The sequence below is a fragment of the Grus americana genome, chromosome 2 (genome assembly GCF_028858705.1).
Source record: "Grus americana isolate bGruAme1 chromosome 2, bGruAme1.mat, whole genome shotgun sequence".
NCBI classification, from domain to species: domain Eukaryota; kingdom Metazoa; phylum Chordata; class Aves; order Gruiformes; family Gruidae; genus Grus; species Grus americana.
In genome coordinates this window covers 110,251,852-110,271,994 of record NC_072853.1, presented here as the reverse complement: position 1 = coordinate 110,271,994, position 20,143 = coordinate 110,251,852, and the positions used below count along the sequence as shown (strand labels likewise).

The window sequence follows — 20,143 nt, the reverse complement described above, 5'->3', positions numbered from 1 at the left end:
AATTTTAAACAGAAGGTTAAGATAGTGTTAAAAAAATGATTAGCATGTCAGTAGAGTCTGAGCAGACAGCTCTCTAATAACACTGGACAGGGAATTTAAGGGAAGATACTTCAGAGAAGTAAATGAATATTCTTTCCAGCAGAATGATTTCTTTAAAGACAAAAATCAAAATTATGCAGGTCTTTTTTGTTTCAAAAGAATCACTTTTGAAGGTAAAATATAGCTACCCAAAGCAATTAAGATGAGAAGAAGAAAGATAGAGAAAAAGAATACTCCAAGGGCCAAGTATGTAAGACTGAAAGAACTATTCAGTCAAGGTATAATCATCCATTTTCCCCTGAATTATATTTATTTCATATGAACATAAAGGTGTGCAGAAGAGATGAATGGGTTACAGAAGAAGGTAAAATGAAAGCTCTAAAATGTTGTTCTTTGGAAAGCATCACTATTATCAGAGATAACTGCTTGCTGCAAGTCAAACAATCTTGGATTCAGACAGAATTTAAGGTGTACATGGCTCTGTGAGCAACTAGTAGGAGAAGAGAAATAGAAGACTACAGAAGGAGTACCCCTACAAGTTAGTAGCGCCTGACAGACTCCAGTATCTGTTTTAGCAGTTGTCCATCTCAGCCATCAAACTTCTCACAGGTGACAAAGGAAGAAATTTACAGTTAATTTCAACTTTAAGACTACAGTCTGGTCTTTACTCTGAAGGACAGGAAGAAATCGAGCTTCCCTTGGCCTCTGTCATACACTTGCCATGAGGTGAAAGACAAAATATGTGTCAGATCGTACTGTATGAACAAAATTGTTCGTAAGTTTGTAAGTTCTACCAAATACCTGTCTCACCCCTTTGCCCCAAGAGTCAGCTTTATTCATTTATTTGCTTTTATTAAACTGTTTATGAATTCTTGCTCAAAACAACTGAAAATCCTGAAGACATGCAAAAAGGATATCCTTAGTAACCTCAGATTACACAGCGTTCCATGGTTCCACTACAAAAACGAGAAGGCACTTGAATGGAGTATTTTGCATCAGAACCCCAGCTCAACACTTCTAGGGCAGAAACCTGGGATATTTTACAATTATAAATGCCATTACAGAAAACAAGAACATATTCTCCTTTCAGTTATATTTCCTCACCTAGCACACACATTTATAGATAACCCCTGTACTTGTCTTTGGTCTCATGTATGATGCCCTGACACTAATTTAGAAATAATTCAAAAAGAAAAGTAGACTTCCTATTTTATTACTCATCTCACTTCACAAAGCAAACAGATTTCCTCTAAGGCCTCACAAGTAGAATGAAGAGGACATACTTTGTTTCAGCTGCTGGTGAGAGGCATCAGATGTTCCTTTAGTCAACCCTTGCTAGGGGCACAGCAAGTTTTTTCAAAGGCTGCATCAAAGGCCTAGCTCTGACGGATACATAAAATAAGACAGACTGAGAGCAGAGCTTTCAAGAGGAAAAAAGACCAGTGGGCTTAAGGAAAAAAGGTATTTCGGGCTACCTGTGTATTTTTAAAAACTGTAGCTGAGAATAAAAATTAAAGATAATGTGGAGAAAATATTACACTACTTGCCACAGTTCATTAAAGTACCATGCACGGAGCAGGCAGCTACTTCAGTATCTGAACAGATCCTATTCCTCCATATTTTACTCTTCATTGAGAAGAGATGACTTCAATGACTTCAAGTTTACTGTTAACATACCTCTCCTGGCTTCCTTCTGTGATGTGATAGAGACGATTGGCACCTCCATCAGCACAAGCTCTCAGTGCAGCTGCAAGGGAAGAAACAGAACATCACTGTATTGGCATTATAAACAAAAAACCACAACCGCTTACTCCATTACTGACATTTCTGTGTCAGCTCAATCGTTCATTGCAGCACAGGGAATAAACTTGTGATCTCGTATGGCTTTTAGCTTCCTATACTTGACTACTTCCCTTGTTTCTCTAAATAGACATTTGAAGTGTTTTTATCAGACTAGCACCAATCTTCATCTGACCGTGCTACCATACTTTCCAAATAGCTTATTTCTATCTATCCTAAACTACTGCCCAGTCAGCTTAAACTACATGGCGGGGGGGATGGGGGGTGGGGGCAAGTATTCAAAACCTGAGAAGGGCCCATCCTCCATCTACAGGCTTGCACTTGTCTGAACAAGTGGGAACTTGCACCTTAAACCTTACAATCTTCTCGTCCAGGCAAAAAGTTTACAATGGTGGCTCTATAATAACCTGCATAAAAACCAGGGGGAAAAAAAATAATACTTAGGCATGACAATACCTGTTTTCTGTTTTTTTTCCCCTCCTCCTATGACACAAAAATGGTAACACTACTACAGTTCCTATATTGTTCCACAGACTGTTTGAATCATCTGATATAGACCAGGCGGGTTAAGTCTTGGCTTTAAAGCTTGAACTATGCTGGTACAAAAGGAACAAAACCACAATAATTTTCAGTGCTTCCACATAACTTGGGACCACAAAGGGCACATGCCACTAATTCCAATTGATTTAAACAAGCACAGACATGCTGTTCTCTTGTGATCCCTTTGTTTATATAGACGTGTCAGAGAAAAGAGAAAAGCCTAACACTATTATTACAAAATCAGACATAAATTGGTATATTTTATTCATAAGCACCTCTATTAATCATCATTTAACACACAGTTTTTTCATGAGATTTTTAAACTATGATAAGCTATAATAAAGATTGAAAATTAGAATCTTGTCTTAGCAGTCTTTATCAGTTTTGCTCTGAGATGCACAACTCAGATAACCACAGCGTGCAAGATAAAAGAAACTGTCACTTCTGCACTGGACCAGAACATTCCTTCCATGCCTGCAGGCAAAGAGAGACCGAGAGAGCTGCACATCAGAGGATCAGGGGGAGGAGGGGAAAGGGAAATAGAGAAGAGACAAAGAAAAGGAACAGCCTGCCCAAGTTTTGGAAAAGAGGTATAAACAATCAGATGAGGCACTCCTTGCTGCTGAGAACTCAATTTTCAGCTAAAGCCACTTTACTTTGGTGTTTATTTCTCAGTCGGAACCACCTCTCAGCAGTGATACAAACCTACATTTTTCCTCTTGGCACTCATTAGGTGGGCAATCCACCTCTCCCCCTAGCTTAGCCATCAATTTAGCCAGCCTATACAAATTGGGACAACAAAGTTCATCTCTGTATCTGCTCTCATCTTTAAGCCATTCTTTCTTATCTGGCTGCTGAACTCCCACCACAGGGCACGTTCCATATGGGTATGTCCACCACACAGTACCATACAACCTCATCTGAGGCTTTCTGGGAAAACAGTAGAAAGCAGGGCAGCACAAAAGCTACCAGTTCATCCCAGGTACCTTTGGGTGCAGCAGCTTTTTCCTGGAGGCTGCAAGAACATGCAGGGCAGGAGAACTGGCATTGCTCTCCTCAGCATCTCTTCTAGCACAGCTCCAGTGACCCCTGCTCTCTCTTGCCCATAGTACCACAGCACCCACTACAGCAAGCACCACCTCGCTCAACCTTCTTGTGCAGACCATGCTTTTCTCTGTCTCCTTATCCCACTTCAGCCACTCCTTCCAGCCACTATCCAAACCCTTATTAACGAACCAAGGTCAAGCAGATTTGATCCTGACAAATCTTATTAGCTGAGATAATTTCTAAGTTATGGTAGCTGGCCAGCCACTTACCATGGTGATTCACTGCTTCAGGCTCTTGCCAGGTTCCTCATCCATCCTGATGAACATAAACATCACAAGGCAAGAACAACAACCTTTTCTGCCCACTGTGTTTGACTGGAAGCTTTTAACTTCTCTTGAGGTTACAATTGAAACTGGATTAATGTAATTCCTTTCACCTGGGCATATTTGTTAAGTTCTTTCAGGGAGTTCAGCTCACACAGAATCCAGTAATGGTCCATTGCAAGAAGAGTGTGTAATACCTGTCCTTAAATTAGCTATCTAGCCCATCGGTTTATTTAGCAGATATAAGGCATCTAAGCAAGGCCTAGGATCTAAGCAATTACAGAATCTTTTCTCTCCCCTTGAGCTACAAAAGCAATTTATCAGTTGAGACACTGTTTATAAGCAAAACCCTGAGAACGCTGCAGAAAAATTATTTTCTAAGTTTGGGTACCTAACCTGCCTAAAGGATGTTTCCTGGGGCAAAGATGGCTCCAGCTTTTTCCTTCTGAGAATAGTGATTTTTACAACTGTTCTCCCATATTTTATACAAATAAGTGGCTTATGACTTTTGGGAAAAAAAAGAAAAAAAAAAGAAAAAAGGAAAAAAGAAAAAATAAAAAAAAAAGAAGGGATGTGATACAGAAAAAGAGAGATGAAAGAGTCTATTGTCTGTCTCAATTACTTAAAGACAGTCAGAGCCTTAACTGTTGCAAATTATGTCAATGGACTCACCACAAGTTAAGCCTGGCCTACTACTCCAGGTGAATTATTTTAAAAGCACGTGACTGAAAAACCAAAACACACTAATTATTACAGAACAAATCAGTCTTCAATCGGTCTGGTACATGTAAACTACCAAGATTCTTCCAAAGACCTGCAGCTGCCTAAGTAACAGGTCTATGACACTTGTATGCCATTCACACGGATATGGGGTTATTATCTGATATCTCAAATCAAAATAGTTGCCTTATGTAATTGTAATTTATAGCTGTCCCCCACATATTTATTCTTATAAATAAGAATAAAAAATAATTTTAAAAAATAAACTTGAGCAGCATTGTACAGTTATTTAGAGAAACTATTTATGAGGTACTGATCCTCTACCAGCAAGTTAATAACTTACACAGGAATGAACCAAAGCCCCAGGTGCTTTAAGTAACTAGCAGGTAATTAACTGATTGGCTGGAGGCCAGTAAATCATATTATTTCTACAGCTATGAAGCAAGCCTTGCTTGATAAAAGGTAATGATATATATTACCTGGAAGAACATGTATCATTATTATCTGGAAGTGTTTAAGGAGATAGTCAGCAATTCTAAGCTTACAATTCAGATGGAAAAATCTCTATGAAAAGATAATAGGAACTGATTTTATACAGTGCCTTTTATATTACAGACAAAATTGCTTTACAAACAACAATTTGACCAAGGTACAGCACGGCAACCGTGTAGGCAAACCTAGCAGTCTCTAGGCACTTTGCAACAGCTCACTCAAAACCTCATTAATTATTTCAGCAGAAACTGAAGGACCCGAACAAGATCGGGGCTTTGTTTTGCTTGGCATCACGAAAAGAGAGACTCTTTCTTCCAAGAAGTTTACAATTTAAACAGTTGAAAAAAACAAATGAGAAGGTGAAAAGTGATAAAGAGGGATGAAGTGCTAATGGTCACGCACGGGTCAAAGACAAGTTATCTTCCAGGGCAACCAAAATGAATGTCTAGGCTTCTAGAGGGAATAACAACTTCAGTGGTCAGCCAGAACTCAGGTCTCGCACACACCTTCTCTTCTGACCCAAAGGATACTATGCCATTATGGGAAACTCCTCAAATTTGCCAGGTGTGGTGCACATGGAAACACTCTCTAGCTTATGTACATCAGAAAGAACTAAGTCAGTAAAGACATTGTCTAAAGGCTTTTTGCTAATCCTGCCTCTGTGATCTGAGCCAGGCTAAGAAATGATCACCGAATGTGGTGGGTTGACCCTGGCTGGAGGCCAGGTACCCACCAGAGCTGCTCTCTCACTCCCCTCATTCACTAAACAGGGGAGAAAAGGTATAACGAAACGCTTGTGGGTCGAGATAAGGACAGGGAGAGATCACTCACTAATTGTTGTCACGAGCAAAACAGACCGAACTTAGAGAGGGAATTCATCTGATTTATTACTAGGCAAAACAGAGTAGAGGAGTGAGAAAATAAAATCAACCCTTAAAACACTTCCCCCCACCCCTCCCATCTTCCCGGGCTCAACTTCACTCCCGGCTTCAACCTTCCCCCCCTCAGTGGCACAGGGGGACGGGGAATGGGGGTTACAGTCAGTTCATCTCACGGTGTTTCTGCCGCTTCTTCATCCTCAGGGGGAGGACTCCTCTCATTCTTCCCCTGCTCCAGCATGGAGTACCTCTCACGGGGTGCAGACCTTCAGGAGCAAACTGCTCCAGCGTGGGGTCCCCCATGGGGTCACAAGTCCTGCCAGCAAACCTGCCCTGGCGTGGGCTCCCCTCTTCACGGGTCCACCGGTCCGGCCTGGAACTTGCTCCAGCGTGGGCTTCCCACGGGCCACAGCCTCCTTCAGGTGCCTCCACCTGCTCCGGCATGGGGCCCTCCACGGGCTGCAGGTGGAATCTCTACACCCCCTCATCCTTCCTCCATGGGCTGCAGGGGGACAGCCTGCTTCACCACGGTCTTCACCACGGGCTGCAGGGGGATCTCTGCTCCGGCACCTGGAGCTCCTCCTCCCCCTCCATCTGCACTGACCTTGGTGTCTGCAGAGTTTCTTACATCTTCTCACTCCTCTCTCCGGCTGCAAAAGCTCTCTCTCTCTAAGTGTTTTTTCTTCTTCTTAAATATGTTATCACAGAGGCGCTGATTGGCTTGGCCTTGGCCAGCGGCGGGCCCGTCTTAGAGCCGGCTGGCATTGGCTCTGTCAGACACAGGGGGAGCTTCTAGCAGCTTCTCACAGAAGCCACCCCTGTAGCCCCCCCGCCACCAAAACCCTGCCACGCAAACCCAACACACCGAAGCACCTCCCTGAGCTCTGCTGGGTCAGGAGGACCAACATCTCCAGCGAAGACGTTGTGATATGCAACTGGGAACAGCATCTTTTTCAACCAGCACAACCGGAAGCAGAAGAGACCCATGCCCTTGGCCACCCTGCTCGGCTGGAGAGGCCCCAGGTACCGTTTCATGCTTTTGTTATCAGAGGAGACAACACTAAGAGCGCAAGGGCACGAGTTCGCTGCAGCGCTAGCTCGGTGTGCCAATCTGCACTCCTTGGCATTACCACAAATTACAACCTTTCCAACCTGCATATTCCGTGTTAAGCTCCACTCCTCAGAAATAGCTCAGTCTGTCAAATTACCGCCTTCTCTATCCGTCACATTCCTTTCTGATATAACTCCAGTGTCATTCAGTGAACTAGCGAATGGAGACATAACCGAAAAATCAGCTGTTTCATTGTGCTGCTTAGTGGAAGAGTATAGAAGGGGGAACTCAATGCCACTGTTCCTTTTCTAATTTTACACAACTTCTTCTAGGTATGCAATCTGTTTCCCTCATTCATTTATTGATTCAGTAACCTGGTAACCATAATTAACCTGCCAGCATAATCTACACATAAGAGAACCCTGCTTAATTAATGACTTGGAGCGCTGGTAGTGATGTGTAAGTGATGATATATGGTATACATGCAGAGAATTGCTCGGTTTGCTTGATACAGTTGGCTAACACATTTTTGTCTCAGCATTAATAAAAAATACCAGTTACCAGCAACAAAATGCATAATCTGTATTTATGTGCTTTCTCTTTTTCTCCTTTGTCCTAGAAAAACTTCAAAAACATGTTTAACAAACCCATGGCTTTGTGCAGCCGCACGTTGCTAGCTAGGAGATATATTTCATCTCAAACTATTCCCTCCCACCCATCTGTTTCTACCTGTGTTACCAGGACTGTATGCAACTGCTATTATATACCAAGTACAGTGCACTGCAGACATCTCTCTTCTGGTCCACCTGCAGCTCTGTTTACCAAATCACCTGTCAGTCCATACTAGTTTTCGGATTTGCTGTTGGATGCTGGTCTTGTTTTTTAAGTATTTAAAATAGGTCTATCCCTAATTTCTCTGAAACTGAAACGGTTTAGCTCTTATCACTGGTATTTTGACTTTGCATCAGTGCACAGGGCTTTAAACAAGCATGATGCAGAATGTCACCTGCTGTCATGATATTCTGTGGTTCCAAATGAAATTCAAGAGACATACAAGTGCTTTCTAAGCTTCTGTTACAGGTGCACTTTCATGCTGCCGTAAGCAGCAGCAGCAGCAGCAAAGAGCAGTCAGTCTTCAACAGGAGTACTCAGCACTTTCTAGGATTGAGCCCGTTCTTAGGAATTTCAACCAAAATTCCTCTTTTTTGGTCTTTTTTTTTGCCTGTGGTGATTTGCAATTTTGCACGCATACTTCCGGCCCAGGAACGAATTTTAGATTTACAAATGCTGCAAACAAAACAATGGCTGCTATTCTTTAATTGCCTGTGTACCCAAGAAAGGCCCATCAGCTACCCAACATCTATACCATCTGTATCACACAAAGAACATAAAAGCCCAGTAGTTCTCAAGTAAAAGGATCACCAACACCGGAGATGGCAGCCTGCTTCCATATGGACTGGATTATAGCTCTTGGATGAAAAACTACTGTACATCTAGTAAGGTAATTATATGTTTCCTACAAAACTGCTGTGCTTCTTTAATCACTCCGCTTTGAGCTGTGTCATAGAGATCTCAGCTAAGCAGAGGCAGGATTCATTAAGCAATTAAATATGAGAATACACTGAACAAACCAATGTGCTGATGAATTAGGAAACACTATTCTTTTCTCAGGGCATTAATTCAATATCGAGCAAGTGCCACACAGATAACACATCCTCCTAAAAAGTTCACACAGAAATGAAACACAGGGAAAATTAAACAATTTCTCCCACAGACAAAAACCTCCCCTGAATTTTAGCCAAAAACTACGTTACAAAATCACCAAAACTAAGATCTTACTTTAAAAATATTCCTAAAAATTTTAAAATCTTAATGCTTACTTTAAAAAAAAAAAAGAATAGATCAACCCTTTTAAAAATAAATTCTTAGGTACCAAAAAACACAACCACAATCAAAAAAACCCTGAGTATCAGTAAATATACTAGGAGTAATGTGCTGTCAGATACAGAGGCAGGAGAGCAACTGTGTTTTCACTAGACTGAGTTTCTGGACTGTCTTCAGGTGCACTTCCACACAGACTTCATTACAATGATTCATATTCAAGGCTGCTGGGTTTGGAGTAATCTCTTGTCAGGTGTTAGATTTAATATTCCTACAACCCTCACTTACGATATGATTTTCTCTTCTCTTTTCTGTCATTCTTCTCCCATTCTGTCAAATCTGGGAGCTCGGGTACTCGCCGTGCTGCCTTACGCCCATTGCTGTAACAGGCTACGGGAGCAGCCCCATGCTGCGTCACAGCAAAAAACCAGGAGGAAAGAGCCCAAACATATAACAAAGCATTTGCTGCCATCATCTTCACTAAAATCTAAGTGACCTTTCCATGACAAGGCTATGTGGCTTGATGCCGCTGGGGGAAGAATCAGGAAGAAGTTTATTCTTTTAATGTCATCATTTTTATTTGCTCTTTGTTTGAAAAATGACAGCTAAAGCAATAATGTTACATTCAATCAGCTTTTGTTTTTGACCTGAGCACACATCTATTATTACCAGGTAGCGGTAAAAAACCACTGATTAGAGCACACAGAAACACAAGAAAAAAAGGACAATTGCACTAAAGTGTGTAATGGTAAACCTGACTTTTTTCCTGATAAACTGTTTGTTTTGAATGTCTTTAAAGAATAATTTGTCAAATCAAAGATCCTCACAAATCAAACAAGCTGCTGAAACACAGGTGGGAGATCCTACTTGTGCCTTAAATCCTGTCTTTTCCAGAGTGAGAAGGAACCCCAGCTCTCTACAATCATATATTTGCATCTTATTGATGTCTGTTCTCTGACACCAGGAATTCCCGGGAGATTCCCAAGCCCCTCCTGCAGTGCCCCACGCCAGCCCCGGGGCCAGGACGGATTCTGGTTTGCAAACTAACATGCAAGCGCCCTGGAGCTTGTTCTGGACCGCACCTCTTCCCCATAGGGCGTGCAATTGGTAACCGACATCCCCCATCCAAACGTGGACTATGTAACCCTCGATCCTCTGAGTCTTGAACGTCAAACCCCTACAGACACCACGCCGGCTATCCTTCACAATACATCCCATCAGGTTGCCTCTCAAACACCATCTTCTTTCATTGCTTTGTAAGTACGACGTGCCTCACTAACAAAGCTTTACTATAACCTGTCTACCAGTGTCCTACACCTGAAACAAACACATGCATCAACATAGAATTGAAGGTAAGGTAACTGAAAGAGGGTGCAGCTAGCTTTTTTCAGCATCCATTACCTGATTATCAAGTGAAATGGAGAGGCTTCAACATCAATTTTATTTCTGAAGCTTTTAAATTATATTGTTTAATAATTCAGTGTAACGTGCACTGACTTCAAGCTTTGAATGCAACTTTTTATTTCTTCATTTCATATTTTCCATTGCTGCAAAATTGATTTCTGACACAAGGAAGACAAACAGCTACAAACATGATGCAACATTCCAATTACCTGCAATTTTAATTGCCAGTCAGTGTTGTTATCAGGCAAACTTTAGTAGCAAGCTGACTTTATTCCTACATGGAAAAAACTGACATTTCCCCCCCGCAAAAAAATCACCTTTATTAGCATTAAAACATATACATTTGCACAAAGGACCATAGAAAAAAACCCTCTCTTTTTGATCAGGTGTTGCTGATTCAATGCTAGCAGCAGCAGCCTGGGTGCAATCACCACCCCGCAGCGAGCAGGATTTGGGCAGGCGGGGGGCACTATGTGGAAAGGGGTGATCAGCTGCGCCGAGACAGCGAAGGGGGAGAAATAATCTCCTACTGCTACTCGCCACCAGCAAGACTATGTTCCTCATCACACCCAGCGTCAGTATTATTGTCTCTTCTGCTTCCACTGAACAATGTGCATTAATAATTCAAGCCAACCTGCAAGTGTAAAGCAATGAGCATGATAAGTTCATATTCATGTCTATGATTAAATATTTTCAGCTAATACATTTATATTTCAAATTTTGTTTGCCTAAATTGGATTTGCAGTAGCCTGCAACTCATCAAAAAATTAATCACACACTTATTTTAAATAGCACAAAATGTATTAATTCTCACGGTACTAAAACACACACCGTTCCTTAGCAGCCCAGAACAGATTTCCACACAACCATCTTATATCAAACAAAAACTTTTGTGCATCAAGGAAATTTCAGAACTCATAGAAGTCAGAAACTCAAATTTTGTTAAGACAACTAGAATATTACAATGCATAAATTTCAGAACCAGTCAAACTTGCAATGATACCTTCTTGAACAATTATTTAAACTATTCAAAAGAATCATCTTGGTCTAAAAGTTGTTTGGAAATAAGTATCAAAAAGAGGGACAAACAAGGAAGCAGAGAAGGAAAAATTAAGACGGTAAATAAAATTTCCTAATGCACGTGGAACTGTTCTTTATAATGTATTTTCTAATGTCTTGATAATATACAGCTACCCTATGTTCATGCTACGTAGTCCTGCATACAGATCATTTCCCCCTACTCATAACAGATAAACTGTTCAATAGATTTTCAAGCAAACAATAATAGTAGTAAACTATTAAAAATAGCATCGGGACAAATGGTCAAAAAAAGCGGAAGTATTCCATCTAAACAAAAAATAAAAGGTTTTATGGGGCATTCTTTAAAGACACTAAGCCAATTTAATTTGAGAAATGGACACATCTTCTGAATCTAGCCCCAATTAAGTGAATACTTTAAAACACTGAAATTAAGCCAACATCTTGGAATTGCTTATCTAAAACATTAGGATGGGATAATATAATTTATGACAGTTTCAGCCCTTTGTATCTGACTGACCCTCATGTCTTTTCCGTTCTCTTAACACTCAGATTTGGGCAGTGGTAAGCTACAGTGGAAGTCTCCTCAAGAAACTCAAAATATAAAATTAGCTATTATGTAGACTTGATCTTACCTGCTTTATTTCATATTTGGAATAGCTACAAGTACATACACACTGCCGTTTGCACCAATTTAAACCAGAATGATTTCATGGAAGCAGTGGATTTGCATCTGTATTACTCGGGTACTGGCACCTAAATAATACAGTTCCAAGGACGAACCTGAATGTAATTTTGATATTACAATGTATTGCTCCTTTCAGGAGAAGAAGAGTTTTCGCTACCTGCATCAAGACTAATCTTGATCCCCAAAATCTTCCTACACAAAATAAATCTAAAATTGAAATAATGTTCTTGCTAGGCACTTTCTTTTTTGCTAAATTTTCTAATAGTCAAGAAAGAAGGTCAGCTAGTATAAGCTAGGACACAGACATAGAAGATCAGATCTACGGTATAATTTTGGCAAACGTTTCTTTTGTTATTCATATTTGAAAAAGGAGTAGGAAAACCCATAATGAAGGACAAAACATGATATTTGCATTCTTAAAATAATATAGGTGTGACTTCGCATTTTCAAAAGAAATAATCACCACCAACAATCATTTTTGCAAAGTTTCAAGTAATATTGATGAAATGATACATTAAATCATCACAAGACACAAAGAAAGCTTATTTGGACAGGCAGAATCAGATACAAACCAGACTAGAAATTGTAATTCTGAATGCAAAATAGGATTTCTCATCTGAATTCTCTTACATAATGCAAACGCAAACCTAATACTTTTCTCGCTGAAAAAAAAATAAAATCAACATTTATATGCAAACAGTCTGGTTATGAATGAAGATGGCATAGCAGTAGTTTCCCAGTTCATAAAAATGATGAAGAACCAAGTGCATTGATTTCAAAACCTCTCTTTAACGAGGCTATAAGAGAACCTTAAGATGAAATTTCCAAGTAAAAATATTTGTAGGAGGCAATCTAGAGTTTACTGAACAAAAACAAGTGTATGTTCTCAAGGGGAATAAACTTCTGTGTGACAACCCTCCTCACAGCAAGGCTGCAAACAGAATCAGAGGCTGCACTTACAATACACGACCTGCATATCATCCACGACGTGCCTGTGGGAAAAACACCAGGCTGTACCAGTGTTCAAGGTGTCCTCTATTCCTCCCTCTGAGATAAGAAAAAATCCACCACCATCTGCCTTTTGCTGAGAAGTTTCACTGAAAATTTTATATTCTGGTTCTCCTGAGGAAATGCGCTTACGACATAGCTTTCCAGATAACAGCACGGCTGAGGAATATAATGCCATTAGTTCACCCAAGTCCTGAGATGATCCATATCTAAGTGATCCCTAAAATAGGAAAAGTAGATGCAAAACAAAAAAGCTTTCTGTGTATTCTATATGAGGATCCAATTCAATGCCTATATGAGTTGGCAGGTTTATGCACAAGTAATGGCGAACTGCAAACCTACTGGGTAGCAGTGAAACACAGGATTGAAACTGTAAAATTATACATTTACTGGAGGTAAATCCAGCCTTTTATAAGATTTTTAATATAGGGAAGTTGTTCACAATTTAAATCATATTTTGGGAAATACAATATTTGGATACTATTTAGAGAGCCACCCAATTAGTAACCCATGTAATATCAGTAAACCACCAGCTCGCACTTTCTATTCCACCCATTTGCTCTCCCACGGAAAACACTGAAGTGCTAAAACCTTAGTTTTGATGTTTCTCCACGGCATATGATGGAAAAGGGAATTGAGAGGATGCTGTTCACCTGCTGGCCTCGGATAACTTGTCTCAAGTAATCTGTTTACAGATCTTTGCGTTAAGCAGACACGGCTCTTGTCCTCCACCTCTGAAACAGCATCACGGGCAGTTCCCTAAGGCCTCCTAAAGGAGAGAGCCTTAAAGTGAACGGAAAAGCAGAGATTCAGTGGTGACTTAAGCCCCCAAATCTGGGACTGCTCAGTGATTTAGGAAAACCTGCAAGTTTCTCGACTATTCAGAAACTATTTTTAGTAGCAGATTTGTTCATATTTAATTTCCAGTTACAAAGACAATCAGTACACTGCAGATGATTTTTATCAAAATGCTACAGAATTACTGCTTCAGGCCTTAAATGTCAATGTGTTACAAAGATAAATAACCCTAAAAATGCAAAATGAAAGAACTTTTTCCTCTCGTTTTGGTCCGTATTTTTTCATTTGGAAGCACACCTTTTTCTTTTTCCCCATTTTTTAAGCATACATTAAAGTCTGAAGTTCAGAAGTGAATTCATGGAAACCAAGCAGGAATTCTTTGTTTTATTTAAATTACCTCCTATCTAACTGTATTCTGTCCCCTTTCAAATTAATGCTAATATGGAAGCATTTTGCCATCCCTCAATCATAAGCCAAACCATTTAATCTTTCTTGAACAAAGATTTTGGCCTTTTCATTTCTTGTAGGCAAAACCTGTGCATTCAATAAACAAAACCCTTAGATTTAGCACACCGGACCTCATTCTGAAAGTCTGCTTTAAGAACACATTCCCGGTGAAACAAACAAGCAGAACCCCAGGACACAGTCTTGTTCAAATGGTAATACATTAGACATTGTATCCTGTTCCTCTTTGTTCTCAAAATGGTCCGATGAAAAAAAACCCCAAAGAACTATACAGTAGCTGTGAATCTTAATACAGCACTTGTTCCTTTTCGATGTTGCTACTTAATTGGAAATTATCACCCTTTAAAATTTTTCATAGAAACGCTGCTTATGAGGGTGGGAGAAAAATTATCCTAAGTATATCTAATATATCTTTATTTAAATCAGCGAAGTGTTGACAAAAAAGAGTATCGATATTCTATTTAATTTACAAGCTCCGTCTATAATAAACACTTCATTATCAGTCACAGAAAATATTAGAAGACAGGATGTTCAAATGTGATTTGAGTCACTGCACCAATCCCATGCTACCCTAACAGATGTGCTGGAGATTCCAGACTAGTACACATGACATTTTCATTTACAGTAGTGTGTTCCTGCACTTGGCCTAGTTTAAATCAGTATTTAATCAGCCAGCAAAGAGCTGGTAAAATGTTAAAAAAACCCCACCTTTTACTTGTTTAATCTGGATTTCATCTTTCATAAGCCCTTGGAGCCTACAGTATTATTAGCTATTTGACTTTGAAGCACAAAATTATACAGAAGTCAGTCTTTTCACTCGCCTCCTATCTCCCTGTTTTAAAGGAAGAGAATTCCTGTCTTCCCCAGATACTCAGTTCTCTCTCCTTCTGCTCATCCATTCTTGACCAGGTCCTCTGCTAGCTCCCCTTGGTCTATATAGGGGAATTCCCAGACCAGAGCTTTGTATGTTGAACATTAAAGAGAGTTAGAAAATAAAACCAAAAGCAACACACCACCAAAATCCAAACCACACACAAAACCAACACCCAAGAAACCCAAAACAAAACAAAAAAACCCCCACAACAAGCACGTATTAGTGCGTGTAAGGAAGGACTTTCCTCGGTCCACCTAAAATATTTATTTCCTTACTACTTTTTGCTAGTTTACTTCCAAACGTATGTGTTGGTCATAAATTAGCTAAGAGACTCAAGGTCAAGTTCAACCATACCACTTCAGCAACATGTGCTTAGAGCAGGATCCTCCCTCTTAAGAGGTTTGGTGAAAGGAAAACAATTTATCTTACTCTTGACTTGATAACACATGACTAGGCCCCTAAGGCATGTCAGTTCTCCTGCAGCGTGAAACACCCAACACTGGGGGACTCCTCTCCCTCGCAAGGAGCGGGAATAGCAATGCCCTGGTTTCACATGCGACACTCACTGTCACGCACACCTGGAAAGACACCTCTGCATCCTTGATTCACAAGACGCTATGTGGTACATCTGTATCATAAAGGCAGCAAGCAGCGTTTTGCCAAGGAAGAAAAAGACGTGCTGTTGCTGTGCTTAACCTGCACAAGGCCTCACCACCTGCCTGAAACAGTCCCCAGAGCTTCTAATGGATTTTGTAATTTGGAGGGGATTTTTTTGCTTAAAGATGCAATGATTTCTCTGTGAAAGATGAAAAGATGAACAAACTGCCATCTTTAGAAACTAAAATAAGGTTAAAAAAAGAGAGAACTAGAGACCCTGGTGCTTTCATTTATCTTGTGTACAGGTACAACTGAGTATCATCAAGTCACAGTTCAACCTGTCAATAGTCCCCTGGTAGAGAAAAAGAGTTTCAGAAATTTGGTTTAACATCTAGCTTTCCTGTCTCAGAAACATTTGATGTTGTTGCTCTTTTAGCAAACCAAAATCAATAGCTGTGAACAACAGAAGTAGGTTAAACTTTCCTTTCTGTGATTAATTCTTCCTGAGCCAACCTCACTCCTAACTTGTACAGCTTTAAAAGGTTTATCTGGAGGGGGCATTTGCTTTAAGCAAATGGCGGGAGTATTTGCTTTAAGCCATATTTTGAGACGTTCCTGCATGCAGCTGGTCCTCACCCCCTGAGAGTCTCCGATATCAGTGAAGGCACCTGTGCTGAGCAGAGCTCTACTCCTCAAGTATCAGGATTCAAACCATACTTACCACTCTGTCCGAATACACGGTGCCCATAACAGTTTGAGCCCTACCACTATACATCTTTGCTCTTTCTCTCTCCACTGTCTGTCTTTTGATCCCTCTTTGCCATTTCATCTATTTCAGCTTATGGATGCGCACATCATCTCATCAACTCATGGCGACACATGTCGGCCTTGCTCTTCCTCCCACATGCACCAAAAAAAATTAATCTTCTTTTTTTCTCCTACTGTCTCCATTCTCCCACACTACTGCTCCCCAGCCCCATTGCCTCCTATTTCAGGGTCTGCATTATGAACCGCGCAATTATTTTACATTACTTAAAATTTAGCGATTGTGAGAGCAAAGCAGAAAGAGTATCCAGAAGAGCATGGACTTTCTGAGGTTTTGTACAAACATATTCAGAAAACAAAGAAAATAAGACAGGTTCTCATAAAACAAGCAAGAATGAAAGGGGAGCGGTCATGCAATTTCTCTCGATATGCAATAACCTGTCACTCTACCAAGGATGAGACCACCGAGCTGAGCCGTTCCCACGCCAGCAGCAGCTTCTCAAAGCCCGTATCCGTCTGGGCAGGTGCAGGATGGAGGCAAACAGGCCTTGGGGAGGCTGGTCTGTGCCCAGGGAGCTGCAGAGACAGCACTGCCATCGCTCCCGGCGTCTGACGGGCTCTCAAGCCACTGGAGAGCGGGGAATTGCACGCTACCTTCCGCCTGGTGCAAAATACACTGCCTCCTTCCAGCAGCAGACAAGGGTTACAGTGAGAAGTCACCGCCGACCCTACACCCCTCGCCGCCATGAACCGAAGAGAAAGCCTTTGCAGGAGGAGGAGGCACCCACCTGCCCCCAAGGAGGTATCCATCTGGTTTCGAGAATAAAGAATGGGGACAGACACAAAATTAAATTATATCCCTTTTCTTCCCAGGCATGAGTGGTGCATTTCCTCACATATAATGAAAACAACAAGCAGTGTTCAAAGGAACATTTGCTTCCTGAGACAGCTTATTTCACCAGGGCATTCCCAGTCTCTCCTTTTCTAAAGAGGAATGACACCACCCAATAAAATGATGCAATATGCATTCGGAAAAAAATAGAATCAAAAAAGAGAATCACCAAACTACCATTCTGTTAAAAATAGTAATGCTAAGAAAGAAATGCTTGTATAAGAGGAGATTATTAAAAGTAGCTATACAGAAATATAAAAACAAAAAAATACAAATAATTAAAGCTAACCTTTGAATTATTGTTGCAGTCTGTAAGAGACCTGCTGCAAACTTTAATAATATTGTTTGGAACATCAGTCACTTTGCTCTTGCTGAAATTCATTTTTGATAATGCAATAGTAACATCTCAGGAATGATATTAAGTTTCTACTTTGTATTAAAGTAGAATTGTATTTAGCATGGTACAGTATGTGTATCCCTGCTGGGATTACTTTCATGCTGGAAAAAAACAATGTTATTTTTCTATTACTGAAATAAGTTATCTGTTTTGACAGTGGAAAATATATTTCACTGAACTATAAACTAACAAAATCTGTCATCTAAGAGGATATCGCTAAAGTTTCTCTTCTGATGTACTTTCAGCTCCTAGCCAGCAGCAATTCGGCTAATTTTTTTGCACAAACTCATTTGATTTGTGGCATACCTGTGAGCCTATATGCTAACATTAGCATGTCCAGTCCAATTACTCTTCCTCAATCCCTGACCAAACTATTGGGAAATCTGCCTGAGGAAAGAACACAAGATTGTGACTGAAAGAGCTATGTCTTTCTGAACAAAACTCAAGCATCCTCCTTCCTGGATCTCTCTATCCAATCTCTGCATTTGACTACCTGTACCCCAAGAGAATGAGCCCCAAAGGAGCTTGGGGGGGGGGGGGGGGGGGAGAGAAATGGGCAATCAGAGTTATGTTTTACATTCAAACACATCTGTAGTTTACTGCCATCATTTTGCAAAGCACTCAGCCTCATCCTAACTTTTGTTTTTCACTTTAAGTGGTGGGATCACTGGTTTCTATTCACCTTTCACACTGTTGAGTTACGCTGAACCTTCTCTACCTGGCCCTAACCCATCAATTTCTTGTCGGGGCATGGAAGAAATGAGCTCTAACAGGGATTTAAAAAGGGGAGAGTGGAAGAGAGGGGAGTCACCTTATCCGATAAAATCTGCCTCTGGTACAAGCTGCAGTTCCAGATATCAATTAGGGATGTTATCAGAGACAGACCTGGAATCAAGCCCCTCACTAGTGGATCAAGCCCATGGTTAGCAAATACTGATACTACGGCAAAGTCCAGGTTTTAGCCACATAATTACTTCAATTCAAACCAAAGTGTACATTTCCAAACATACATCCTAATTTGTCATCACTGAATGATGTGCAATTCACAGTGCATTTTGTAGCCGTTCCAAAGCTGACCAATACACTTCCTCACGCCGAAGCCACACGTCACACCGCTCCTGCAGAGTAAAGGAGCTTAAAGAGAGATTAAATTATCGTATAGGTGGTGCATAAAATGGCGTGTCAGGTTCCAACTGCCGGCCTGAGGGGCATTTTTTTCTTTAGCAATAACATCAGATTCAGGAAGAAGACAGGGAACTTGAAAATATTCTAGAAAAGCTACTAGCAATCAGTTGGGGTGCAGAAAATCACCCCCTTGAGCTAAGCACTAGCTTTCTGTCAAGTCTGCCCGTGGCAGCAGGTGTCGCTGTAAGGCAGAGGTACGGCAATTAGTAAATTACTGGGACACAGACAAGAACAGAAGCAGGCAAAGATGCTTTGTGGTACGTGGTAAGAACATGGAAATTCTTGACAGCTGGTAGCTATGCACATTTTTTGTGCTAAGTGTTTTGGTTGCAAACATGATCAAACAGCAGATTGCTAGTATACACCTGCTTAAAAAAAAGTATGGAAACTTACCATTGAGGTAACAGCTTGCATAACGGCATTCATTATATGTAGTTTTCCATTTACTTCCTGAGTGCTTAGTCCTCTTCCACACATTAAAGAGTTTACTGCTACTCAGTGCAAACAGAACTCCATGCAGCACCTAGTTAAGCTCCTCTGGAACAAGGCTCATGGTTGATTCCTCCAAGCACAGCTGAGAACTACCCAAATGGTGCCTGTAAGTTCTTGCAGTGGGCCTTTTAGGGCTAAATTCATACATAAATTTCTGTCACTCTAGTGTTCAGTCATCCTAGGTTATGGATATTACATCTTCTATGGAGCTGTGTCAGCTGGGTTATACCCAGCACAAAACAAGGGCCAGAAAGCCTCTTTATTCTGGTCTTCACTTGTGAGCCATTTTAGCCAGAGGCTAGTATTAAAGAGCACCATTTTTGACCTGCTTTGGGTCCTTCAGGAATCTGTAACATGTTTCCTGCCACGCTGCCTAGAAATTGCAGAGGCTGATGTCTCCCTGAGCGGAGAAGGGTTTTTTTTCAGGAGGGTTTTCAGCCTGCTGTCAAGGAGTCTCTCCCTTCTACTGCTTTATGCCTGAAATACTAGCCTTCAGTTACTGCTGACAGAAAAAAGCCATTTTCTGCTACAGCACTGAGTCATTTTACAAAGAAACTGCCAGAGAAATTAAGAACTAGTCTTCTATTACAAAGGCTGACAAGGCAAGGGGAGTAGTTTAAATAATGACAAGACTAGAAAAATGCTAACTCATCGTCCAGAGACTGCCAGAACAACCGTGCCATGATTTACTTAGATGGAAAAGAGGGCTGTTCCTGCTTAAGAACAGATCCTACAAGGTCTTGACTTGCCATAATGACTGTAAGCCAGG

At 40.8% G+C, this 20,143-nt stretch overlaps 1 protein-coding gene across 7 annotated transcripts in view; it reads right to left on the bottom strand.

Moving 5' to 3' along the window:
- Positions 1–20,143, bottom strand: part of TPK1 (thiamin pyrophosphokinase 1) — a 319,194-nt gene that overhangs the window by 194,998 nt on the left and 104,053 nt on the right. For all 7 annotated transcript variants that reach the window (XR_008575907.1, XM_054817003.1, XM_054816997.1 and 4 more), the window contains one exon: positions 1,717–1,786. Coding sequence is in view for 4 of the 7 variants with exons in the window: in XM_054816997.1 (XP_054672972.1) it covers positions 1,717–1,786 (70 nt within the window). In the remaining 3 variants the exon portion in view is untranslated. The remainder of the gene's footprint in view (positions 1–1,716; positions 1,787–20,143) is intronic.